The sequence below is a fragment of the Carcharhinus amblyrhynchos genome, chromosome 9 (genome assembly GCF_965287045.1).
Source record: "Carcharhinus amblyrhynchos chromosome 9, sCarAmb.v2.hapA, whole genome shotgun sequence".
Taxonomy (NCBI): domain Eukaryota; kingdom Metazoa; phylum Chordata; class Chondrichthyes; order Carcharhiniformes; family Carcharhinidae; genus Carcharhinus; species Carcharhinus amblyrhynchos.
In genome coordinates, this window is record NC_137332.1 from 47,783,193 (window position 1) to 47,796,290 (window position 13,098).

At 37.9% G+C, this 13,098-nt stretch overlaps 1 protein-coding gene across 3 annotated transcripts in view; it reads right to left on the reverse strand.

Moving 5' to 3' along the window:
* The window catches only part of srsf11 (serine and arginine rich splicing factor 11), a 30,489-nt gene that overhangs the window by 9,449 nt on the left and 7,942 nt on the right, over positions 1 to 13,098 (reverse strand). Inside the window, exons 1-5 of one of the 3 annotated variants that reach the window (XM_080195572.1) lie at positions 10,705 to 10,821; positions 7,893 to 8,012; positions 7,469 to 7,578; positions 2,476 to 2,577; positions 730 to 776 (exon numbers count right to left, since the gene is read on the reverse strand). In XM_080195572.1, coding sequence (XP_080051698.1) covers positions 730 to 776; positions 2,476 to 2,577; positions 7,469 to 7,578; positions 7,893 to 7,914 — 281 coding nt within the window. In that variant the 5' untranslated portion in view covers positions 7,915 to 8,012; positions 10,705 to 10,821. The other 2 variants (XM_080195569.1, XM_080195571.1) reach the window with 2 other exon arrangements.

Consider the following 13,098-nt stretch of genomic DNA (forward strand, 5'->3'; position numbering starts at 1 on the left):
TATATGGGATATTGGGTTTCATAAATAGATGGATTAAATAAAATGCATTAAGATGAACTTTTATAAAACTCTGATTGGGCCACAACTAGAGCAGCATGTCCAGCCCTGGTCAGCACACCTTAGGGAAGATGCAAGGATCCATAAGAGTTTTATTAAATGGTTCAAAGATAATGGACTTTGACTACAAAATTAGGTTGGGAAAGCTGGGGTCATTCTCCTCGGATCAAAGACAGAGAGGAAATATGGTAGAGATGTACAAGCTTATGAAAGATAAAGTAAACCAAGAAAAGCTGTTGCTTTTCTTATCTTAAATGTTTGGGCAAGAGATGTAAAGGGAGATGAAGTACAACTCTTTGATGAGAGTGGTAATGATCTGAAGTACTGGCTACAAGGGGGATGGAAGCAGAAGCAATCAATCATTGAAGAAATGAACGGGATGGGCTCTTGAAAACAGACTTACAGGCTAAAATGGAGAATAAGAGCAGCTTTTTTCTGCCCATGAAAATAAACCACGATTAGCACAGACCAGGAATTGAGCCTGGAATATTTCGTGTGGCTTAAAACTACAGCAGAGTTTACCCTCAGTGGCAATTGGAGAAGCAACCCCCTCCCCAAAAGTATGCACGAAATTATCCGCTGCACCTAAAATGAGAAACAGTAGCAGACAACATTGATGCCTTTCCTCACTAGATTGATTAATTCAACAATAAAAACAATCACGTGACTTACTTCGGATCAACTTGAGTGATGAGTTTTAAAAGCTGATCTGCTGTAACCTGAGCACAAAAGATAAATATTACTACAAGATATACAAAATATCTACTAGCATCCTTTGGAAATAAAGAGATATCAATCATTGCAGAACATTAAATTCCAGGCTTGACATCTATGACATAGCAAACACTTATTCCTGGCCCTTCGCACAAGTTCCTGATGAAATCCTCTATTCAAAGTTTCTACCTCAATTTTTTTCACTTGCTGTAACATCAAGTTTCTCCTCTACACTTGCTTTGGAAAATTTATGTTTGTCATTAGAAAAGCATGAACAACACAGGTCAGCGGTTCTCAAATTTGCTTACATAAACATATCCTCTCAAGGGAACCAAAAAAAGGACCAAGCTGAAAGAAGTGAGGCATAAAAGCTGTCAAACTTTTCCCTGTCTTTTGCAACAATTATACCAAAGTCTTTATAGATTCCAAGTACTGACCCAAAACACACTCTAAAGCCTCACATGAACTTATCAAGAATAAGCATGCAGAAACTTAATGGGATACACTACACCTGCCTCATTTAATTTCCAGTGACAAATTATGAACCATTTTCCCAGATGATGAGATGCAACTTGCACTTAGTCAATGGGATACAATACAAACTTAATTATTTCATGACATGTTGGCATCAGTGGCAAGGCCAGATTCGGTACCCATCCCTAGCTGCCCTGGAGAAGATGGGAGTGAGCTGCCTTCTTGAACTGCTGCAGTTCATACAGTATACCTACAGAAGGAGTTTGGGAGGAAGTTTAAGGATTTTGATCCAGCAACTGTGAAAGAATGGCGATATGGTTCCAAATCAGGGTATATGTGGTTTGGAGATGAGCATGCAGGTGAATCTGCCAACCCTTGTCCTTGAGGTAGTAGATGTCATGAGAATATCAAAGATTTGATAAACTGCTTCAGTGCATCTTGTATGCAGTAGACACTTGCCACTGTATCATTGTAACTGGATATTTAAAGTGATGGATGGAATGTCAATCAAGCGGGCTGCTCTACCCTGGTCAAACTTGTCCAGGCAAATGGAGAGTATTCAATCGTGCACTAATTAATTGATGGGACATAACGTCGTTGGCTGGGCCAGCATTTACTGCCCATCCCTAATTCCATTTCATAGAGTCAACCACATTTCTGTGGGTCTACAGTCACATGTATATGCCAGTGACGTCATGGGGAGATGCTCAATGCCTGGCTCTGTGAATTTAGATTTATTTGCTATGTCCTGTCACATTACATTTAAGTAGTTCTTGACAACCATTTTTCTGTGATGCATATAGAAAAACAACACCGTCAGGACAAGCAAATCATTCATCAGCAGACACCACGTTGTGATAAGGAGCGGTAGGCCAATTTTTCTTCCAAAACCCATGAAATTCTGGGAACAATTAAAGTGCCTTTCTTGCTATTCCAGATGAGTTAGTTCAACAGTTGACTTCTACAAATCCCACTGTTTACATCTGGAAGTACAATACAGTTGGAGGCAAAAAACAGCTGAAGTGACAGATGGAAAATCAGTGGCTCTAGAGTACAACTACAATGCAGGAGTGTAACGAACTAAAAGTGGTTTTGCCTTTGGCATCCATCATTAAGAGAAACTGGCTCCATCAATAGGAAGCTAGACTTCTGATAACGTATGGCACAAAGTCAAGATAGCAGCCAACTGCCATCTTCGCACTCATTCCATTACAGCTACACCACACTTACCTGTGAATTCAAGTTTGTTCCTGGCAGTCCAAGTGCAGCAAGAGTTGGGTCCAGACCAGGATTAACATTCCCAAGCGTAGCAGCTAAAGGAACACTGCTGAGCTGGTTTAAAGAAAAAGAACTGCCTGAACAAATTGTTTGTGCAAAACCTTTAACTGAAAATAGCCTTCAATGTTTTATTTCCTGTACTGCTCCAAAGTATTGTAAGTGAAAGCATATTTACATTTGATAGAAGTCTAATTTATGGATAAATATATCCATATTACTTGGAACCAAAAGAGACAATGCTGGAAAATCTCAGCGGGTCTGGCAGCATCTGTAAGGGGAGAGAATAGCTGACATTTCGCGTCTAGATGACCCTTTATCAGAGCTTAGCTTAGACAAAGGGTCATCTGGACTCGAAACATCAGCTCTTTTCTTCCCTTACAGATGCTGCCAGACCCGCTGAGATTTTCCAGCATTTTCTCTTTTGGTTTCAGATTCCAGCATCCGCAGGATTTTGCTTTTATCCATTGTGCTGAAGACTGTTCATTCTCTTTTAAGAAAAGTCAGCCTCTCTCATTAAATAATCTTTGATCAAAAAAAGTTAAATTTGTGCCCTACACTTACAAGATTGAATTTAAGCTCAGCTCAACTCACTTTCCCAAGTGTTTATCAGCATCTGAAGTAAAATACGAAATAGAAAACACCAATTTACAATTTGATACCAATGCAGGGCTCAAAAATAAAATGTGGGGCCTGGATTTTGTGGTGACAACAAAAGCAACATTGCCAGCACTTCTCTTCATTATTCCACTGAAAAATGGCAGCAGATATAAATTCCACACATGCACGGAAATCCAGAAGCTGCTGTCAGCAACCCTACCCTTCCATGAAAGGAAGCTATTTCAGTTTCTATCTCAACCCAAAGTAATCATTCAAATGTTCATAGTTAAAAAATAGTGTCAGATATTACGTGCTTATAATTTCCTGGTTAACTGTGAAAGTACTTCAATCTTGTTGGCTACATTTCCGCTTGTTTCTACAAAACAAGCCATTCCCCCACTAGCTACCATATTTAAACTGCCATAGGGAAAGGGGAAAACCAAAATTGCTAGATCTTTATCAACCTTTGTTTTATGCAAATCAGTGGTGAATATATTTGCATCGCCACTGACAGCAAAATCCAGCCAATGGGACTTTAAATAATCTCAAACTATTAGATTAAGATATTTTGAAGTAATGCTGATGACATTTAGTTTAAGCAGTATTTAGGAAGAATGCTATGGAATTTTGAGAAAGTTTATTCCTAAAAGTTCAAAAAATAATCACTATCCGCTTTGGAAGGCAAAAGCATTTTCTAGTGCTATCACTGGGATACTAAGTACACTGGTGCCGATATGCAACTAAAAAGTGACACTTTATCCAATGTACTTTCATATAGTGCAATACATTTCTTGCGTGTTATTATTTCACTGTTGAAATTGCTTCCAAATATAATATACATAAATCAATACACCCAACTTCACACATTAAAATTCTTTTCATATATTTAAAATATAAAAATTGCATTCACTTGGTGCTAACGGTAAAAAATCCCATGCAATTATACTTTATCAACTGTCCCTACCCCCGGCACATTAATTTCAATGCAAATTGCAAACTTTCAAACAATATACACAAAAGACACCTTTATGAAACCTATGGTGGGATTGTTTGGGTCATCTAAGTTGTTCCTAGACTCTCAAATCATAAGACAAATGCAAATTTGAGAAATAAGCCTTGGAATTTCCCCAAATCCTATTCTTGGTACTGACACCAACCTTTAAGACCTAATACATAGTTATATATTACTGCTACTGGGCAATGTTTCACTCCTCTTAACCATTAATTTTGATAATGAACTCAATTGATAATCTGAGAACATGGTTTCAGAAGTTAAACTGCAAGAATCAGGTGATCATTGAACATCAATGTAAAACAAAGTCAGAGCTATTGTCTGATAGGTGAGCGCATTTAATAAGATATTTCCCCCCAAAAATTTAAAATCTCAAACTGAATATTACTGCAGCTAAGAATACTTCCAACTTTGACACAAAATCTGTTAAATGCCTGTGGCAGACAACCTAATTAAAGAATGAATTCCGCTTGTTTTAATTATACCAACTGTAATTTGAAGAGAACAATGCTAATTAACAAAGGTTGAACTTTACAGGCGAAATAATTCCACCTTAATACATTTCCAAGAAAAGGTACAAAAATATGGATAAGCAGCAAAACCATCCAAAACCAGCATTTCTGTTCAGCCCAAAAATGGAGTACTTGAAGGCATAACCAACAATGAAACTGACATCAAAGCACACTAATAACTTCATAGTAAAAGCACAGCTAGATAGCCGTGATCATAACACGTCTGAATTTCAGACTCAGTTTGAAAGAAAACAGTGGGTTAAAAGCTAGTTTGCTGAACTTAAGGGCAATTATGAAGACAGCTCAGAAATTAGGTTAAGAGATGAGTTAGCAGAGATGCAGCAACAGACACTTAAAACATTTTGTAACCATAAACAAAGATACACAGCAAGACAGACCCCAGAGAAAAGACATAATCAATGGACAGCTAAGGAAGTTAGATAAAGTGAACCTTGGTCCACTACAGATTGTTTGAGGAATTAATAATGGAAAATTTGTTTTGGAATAATGGAAAAAAGTTTTGGGCAGCATGGTAGTACAGTGGTTAACACTGTTGCTTCACAGCTCCAGGGTCCTGGGTTCGATTCGCAGCTCGGGTCAGTGTGTGTGGAGTTTGCACATTTTCCTTGCGTCTGCGTGGGTTTCCTCCAGGTACTCCGGTTTCCTCCCACTGTCCAAAGATGTGCAGGTTAGGTTGATTGGCCATGCTAATAAATTGCCCCTTAGTGTCCAGGGATGTGTAGGTTAGAGGGATTCGTGGGTACAATATGTAGAGATACTGGAGTAGGGCCTGGGTGGGATTGTGTTCAGTGCAGACTTGATGGGCCTATTTCTGCACTGCAGGGTTCTATGATTATATGAAAATGGTGGATGAACTGAACAGATATTTTGCATCCGTCTTCGCCATAGAGGGCACAAGTAACATCCCAGGAGTGTGTGTGCACCAAGAATGAAAGGCAGGGAGAAACTTAAAACAAACTACACTCACCAGGGAAGAATAACTGAGAAAATTATTAGAACTAAAAGCTGACAAGTCCCGAGATCCTGCTGAACTTTATCTGAGGGTCTTACAAGAAGTGTGTGCTAAAATAATAAATTGGCTTCAATATTCCAAAATTCCCTAGATTCTGGATAGGTCCCATCAGATTGGAAAAGACCGAATATAACATCTCCATTCAAGAAAGGTGGCGGCCAAAAGAAAGAAACTACAGGTCAGCTAGCTTAATATCCGTCAGAGAAAATGCTGATTTCTACTTTCAAGATGGAGTACTCATGGTATGGGGGAGTAACATATTAGCTTGGGTGGAGAATTGTTTAGCTAACAGAAAATAGTAGGCATGAATGGGTAATTTTCAGGGTGGCCAAATGTGATAAGTGCAGTGCCACAGGGATTAATGTGAGTGCCTCAACTATTTACAATCTGTATTAATGACAGGACTAAATGTATGGTTGTGAAATTTGCTAATGAAACAAAGGTGCAAACTGTGATGAGGCCATAAGAAACGGAACTTGCCCAAAAAAATTTGAGAGTCATAAAAGTCTGAAAATAGGTTCTACACCTGTTTTCCGGCGCTGCAATCTTCCCAGTTTCCCTTTTTTATTTATTATTCATTTGTGGGACATGGGTGTTACTGGCTGGCCAGCATTTATTGCCCATCCCTAATTGCCCTTGAACTGAATGGCTTGCTAGACCATTTTAGAGGGCAGGTGAGTCAACCACATTGCTGGGGCTCTGAAGTCACACGTAGGCCAGACCAGGAAAGGACAGCCAGTCATGCCCCAACCACCCGGGAGCTTTAACGGCCTCTGATCTCTCCGGCGTGGTCATCACCAGCGTGGTGTTCGCTGGTAGAGACCAGTAGTGATTCTCACCGACGTGGAAGTGTCTAGGGGGCCAGAAACAGCTGTCCCAGTCAATCCTACTCAATTGGCTTTATGACCAGCAATCTCACGGGCAAAACAAGGCACGGAACATTGCGTGCCTTGTTTTGCCAGTTCGTTGAGCCGGTTTGCGCCATCCTATATGCAAGCTGACCAGTTTGCCCTGCTGATCAACCAGCACTGCGAGGTAAGATCATGGCCAAAGGGATGTAGGTAACTTAACTGGACAAAAATTTTAAACAGATGAAGTACAACTTGGGAAACTGTGAACATGTCCACTTTGGAAGACTGAATAAAAAAGCAGCACGTTGTTCAAGTAAGGAGAGATTACAGAACTCAAGGTACTGACTGATCTGGGCGTCCAGGTGCAATCATAAAATTAGTATGCAGGTACAACAAATGATTAGGAATACAAATAAAAATGTTGTCATTTATTGGAAGGGGAATGGAATATAAATGTAGGTGTACTTGGTTACAAACGCATGATAACGATGAGACCACACCTACAGCACTTCATGGTTATAATCTCATTTAAGAAAGGACATAATTCCGATAGCAGTTTAGAGAAGGTTCACTTGACTGATTCCTAGATGAGAGGGGTTATCCTACAAGAGGAGATTGGAAAAATTGGGCGTGTATCCATTGAAGGTGACAAGAATTACAGGTAATCTGACTGAAACACAGGATTTGGCTGCAACTGCCAACTTTGCTATTGGGCATATTAAGTAGTCAGGATGATGTGGAAATATGTGAGGGGGGGGGGGGGACAAAAAAAATCAAGTCTTAACACCTTCAGGACTTGCCACCACCCACACATTATTAGATCACTTTCCTGTGTGCAATTTCAAAATAATTCACAGAAAACGCTGGAAATACACTTCAGATATTAATCCCCTTAAAATTGCACTATTTGAACTAATTTTCAATTGAACAGCTTACTTACTGATGTCAGAGGATTTGGTGTAGGTAAGAGTCCACCTCCAGGCAGCAGACCTGCCACTGCATTAGCTGGTGCCAACAGAGACAAAGCCTTAGATTCATCAGGAATGACTCCTGTAGAAAAATTCAGATCTGCATTAGAACAAACCCACACAAGTTGATACATTACACATAAATACACCCAGCAAAACAAGGTCTCACTGTTTCAGCACCTTAGCTTGTAGAAAGTACACTTATAATCTTGCTAAAATAGACTTTATGTTTTACTAATTACAACTGAAACCTTTAAACTTTTAGAATGAAATGTCATAGATGTAAAATTTGATTTTTTGCCCTGAATCTAAAAATCAGTATATACTATAGTAAAAAATAAATAAATATCACAATACACACTACTTTTTTTTGTAACACTGCCAAGATATTATCACCTGTACTCGATTTTTTAGTCATGAACCAAACGTAAGCAAGCACAGTCGGTTCTCCAGGGGTTGTGCTCTCAACTTTTCAAAAGATGTTTTATGAACAAGCGACTCGTGTCGGCTGCTTCACTATAAAGCACACAGAAAAATCAAGATACACAAGACAAAAAAAAGTTTATGATTTAGGGACCAAAATCATGAAAAAGTTCACTATGACTTGTTTAGAACTTACCATTAGACAGGAGAAATTCATGAACAAGCTGAAACATACTGCTCATTATATATTAAATGCTATTTTTTGTGTAAGTGAACCACTTTTTTTTGCAATGTTACTAGATATCAATTTGCCATTGTGCCCCAGTGCCCCATAATCAAGAGTGACATTCTGTAAATATATATATACACCAACTGCATTTCTATCCTTTACAGATAATAGTAATTATCAGCACTGCATGTATAAAGATACTGTGTAGCACCTCAGCAAGAAAACATACAACAAGTAAAGGACACTTAAGAGAAACTGGATTAGCTGCAGAAGGCAAAACTGTTGGGTGGTATTTTCAGCAGGGCCTGGTAAATAGGTCTGGCTGAACCAGGGAAAAGAACTGTAAAACACAACAACAAAAAAAGAAAAACCACTGTTAAACAAAGGCAATGGTTCCACTTTCTGTACTGAGCAGTGCTGATAAAATTAACAGAATGCACTTAGCATAGCGTTATCAGGGTCGTTTACATCACTGAGATGCTACCGACTGTCATAACTAAAGGATTGTCTTTTAAATGATTTATGAAATCTATTACGCAGTTCATATGTACCTTTGGCGTTCATACTCAGATGGAAGAGGTATTTGACAGGAGGGAAAGAACAAAGAAAAAGGGAAAAGGAAAACAGACAGAAGAATGAAAGACAACTGACAGCCATTGTCTACCAGTAAACAAGAGATCCGACATGCTGTAAGTCCTTTTTCAAGCTGAGCACGTTATTGCACATATTACTTGCTTACCATATTTCTTGATTGTATTTAGCTAATCCAAATCTTCATTACAGCACAAATCACAATCACACACAAATTATATCATGCAAATAAAGAAACCTCTACAAAGGGGCCCAGAAAAGTTAGATTTTGATGTGCATAGTACACAGGGTAATTGGTACTTATGTTTCAATTCTGCAAAAATGATAACATTTTAAAAAATATTAATTGACCAATTTCTCTAACCAACCAAGAAATGTTTTAATTTTAACCAATTCCTTAAGTGACTTGGCTTACTGCACCAAAACTAGGTGACATTTTATTAGGCCAAGCATTTTCCTATTAACATAGTGAGCACTTTGAAAAAATAAAGGAATTTTACAGTTTAGTCATGGTGTACTAACTGATCTAGAGCCCTGAGAGAATTTTATAAAAAAATCAGTGTAGTATAATGTGTGATTGCAGGTACCATAAAGCAGGCCATTTTGGCTTACACAGTCTTCTATTGCTATTCCAAATGGATAATTTGATTTATAAATGGAATTGTTACCAATCACATTCTAGTCTCATACAAGCCAAAATAAATTGTGCCAAAATTACCTACTCTATAGTACGTTATCCCTTTCAAAATATTTCTCTTTTAGCCTGCCCTTTCTTAGTTTGTTGAATTCTTTCCTTCATAAAATCTACACTGGATAACATCAAAGCCTAGAAATATAGAAACAGTGAAGAGAAAAGGTAGTTAACAAGAACAAATGATTACAACAGGACAACACATGGGGACTCTTATGCTTGCTGGCCTTTTGTAAATTGCCTAGAATCCCCTGTCGCTGCAGAGGACCCACTTTTTCAGTCATCAGGGAAGGGGCTCTGCAACTGCCTTCTCCACTATAAAAATCACACACACAGATAACAGAGAGAAGAATTTATTATTTTGGGTGATGCTCTGGGTTTTATGAAACAATATGGTTATTAAAAAGACAACTCCACCTTCACAAAAGCACATATAAAAAGCTGGATTAACCAACTTTTTAAAAACTTTAGACTAAGTTATCCCATCCCATTAACAACCCTTGGTGTACTGCATTAAAAATAAATACTGTTTTGAAAATACCTGTATGAATTCCAATAATAATTAGAATGCCAATAGTGTTACTTATTACCTCCATCTTAAATTGATTTTCACATACAAAATATATAATTACTTCCAAGTTTGATAGTATAATCAAGTATTTTTGTTATAATGTTTAGCTAATTTCAATAAGCTGAAGCATGAAATTCAGTTAAGTAAATATTAATGCTGCAGTGTATTACTCAAATATAACTTTCAAGATGGATGATGGTGGGGAAATTACAATTCATTTGAAACAATTAGTATTTGACACTATATTGGGGTGTATTATTCTAATGTGTGACCTCATTGTGTAAGTACCAGTGCAAAGACAATAATATGTGCTGTACAAGTTGATCTAACAGCATACCCAGAGCCAAAATGTTATCTAATAAAAATTTGATGTGAAAAGTAGTTAATTTTTATGTTGCAACCCATGTTTAATTGCAGCTGTCCATGTCTGTCCATAATTGTCAGTCCTAAAATTTAATCACTAAAGGATCCACTGATGTCAGTCAGAAGTTAAGACAGTTTTCCTCAGAAATGTTTCAAATACACTGCAACTTTAACATTTTACAGTTTTGTAATTAATGATGGCAGTACACCAAAGGTTAATGCTTCACTATCACTAATAACGTTTAGCATGCCGGTACACTGAAATTTACTGAAAAAATGTTCCAATGGGTACAACTGAGGTTATAAAGGGCTCAAAAAACTCAAGCAATAAAACACAAACCTTCTGTGTATGGTACAACTATCAAAGCTCTGTCAATGAAGACTGTGTTTGTCAAATGCTGCGCCACTCCCACAGCGTCAGGATCATGAAACTTTACGAAACACACACGAGACGTCACTGGCAAAGGCGATTCACTAAAAGAAAAAAATCAAAACATGATTGAACCTTACATAAATAAGGAAGATGATTGCTACAACAGATCTTACAATTTCAAGTCTTGCCAAGTGCATATGCCTCAAAACAGTCTCCTGCCAGAGTCTCTGCTCAAGTCGCCTTTGTTACCCAGGGGCTCGCAATTCCAAATAACCCCACAGAGGTCACTGGGAAAATCTGTCATTGGAAAGACGTTGAGTCCATTATAAAGGATGTAACAGCAGAGCACTTAGAATTGCATAATACAATCAAGCAGAAGCTAGTATGGCTTCATGAAGAGGAAATCATGCCTGACAAACTTAAGAATTCTTCGAAGTGTAACGAGCAAGGTAGATAAAGGGGTTCCAGTCATTGTAATTATTTGGATTTCCATAAGGTGTTCAGTAAGATACTGCACAAAAGGTTACTTAATAGGATAAGAGCACATGGTGTCGGGGCATATATTGGAGAATTGGAGACCAAAACTAAGGTAGAGTTGGGATAAGAGGAACATTTTCAGGTTAAGCAAGCAGGCAAAGACTTGGCTGATAGAACATAATGTAGAAAAATGTGAAGTTACATACTTTGGTAGGAAGAATAAAGAAGCTAATTTCTTTTTACATGGAGACTGCAGAAAACAGAAACAGATCACAAAAAGCTATCGTGTGAGTTTATCAGTTCATGGGGGAAGGCAAATGGAACGCTGATCTTTATTTCAAAGGGAATGGGAGTCTAAAAATAGGGAAGCCTTGCTAAATCTATACAAGGTACTACACAAAGCACACAGCACTTAACCGGAATACTGTGAATATTTTTGATCCCCTTATCCAAGAGGAGATATACTGGCATTTAAGGCAGTCCAGAGGAAGTTCATTAGGTTGATCTGGGGTATGGAAGGATCTTCCAATGGAGGAGAGGTTGAGCATGTACTCATTGAAATTAAGAATGAGGGGCAATTTATTGCAACATATAGGATTCTAGGGGGCTTGACAGAGTAGATACTGAAAGGTAGCTTTCCTTTGTCAGAGAGTCTAGGACCAGAGATATAATCTCAGTAAGGGGTCAGCCATTCAAAACAGATTGAGGATAGTGAACCTGTGGAATTATTTACCACAGAGGCCTCCAGTTTGAAAAACAACCCTCAACAACCCACCCTGTCTTCTGTCATCAAGCCAATCTTGTATCCATCAACATTTAGCAACCCCTAGAAAAGGTGACTATAAGTGAAAATGATACAACTTCTTTCACGAAGAGGCCTAAAACTGTATAAGCATTTTCTCCTTGTTGGAAAGAGCCATAGTTAATGTATCAATATCATCCAATGTTCAGTGAAATAGAACTACAGTTCTGGTTAGGAAATATACAAAGAAAGATTACCATCATTTATAATAAAAGAACTTTGGCTCACTAGCAATCTAAAGATTTTGAATGCAATTTTGGAACAATGTCACAATGTAACTGAGAAGAAAATTTAAATGTTCTGCTAGGAAAAAACATCCAAACACTTCTGAAAATGTTTTGTGTCATTAACTGAAAGTATCTGTCAGGAACTAAACCCAAACCATCCAAGCTTTTATTAAATACTTAATTTAGTTCAATGTGAGGCCTTAAACCTCAGGGCCCCTTTTCTTCTCACGAGCAATGAATGTGTAGTAGCGGCATCATTTCACAAAATTTTCAGTACTCACATGGCCACACTAACATATTTTCATGTCACTTCAACCAAAACCTCATACAATCTAAGTAGTACAACCAACAGTCACTCCTCAAAATAAACAAGTCATTAAACTCTATGTATTTCTTCTGTACTCCTTTGCTTTCTGATTTTTAGCCCTTTGTTTTCCATTTCTTCCTCTAATTGTCTTTCTCTACCAGATACTAAAGGCAAAAATAGCATGCAGCTTTACTGTAGCAAGAGTCAACAACGATAGCTTCACTTAGCATTTATTATTTTACCCATTTAATTCAACATACAGCGACAAAGGCTTTTTTTTGTGCGCCATACTCAAAGATCTGGATGCAGATTCAAGGTTCCAAACTGGAACAAAAAATCTCACCTCTCGTTTGGTACAAAGCCAGAAATTTGAAACTTCCCTTAGTGTCAGATTACCACCCCCATCCACCTTGGATGGCACCTCCATAATCACCTGGTGGCTGTTTATAATATTTTCAATAGAAAGTTGGAAGAAAAGTTAAGATCACTGAACATTCTATTCTCCAAAGCTTTTTTCATTGAAATACTCCAAAGAATCTTGCAACACT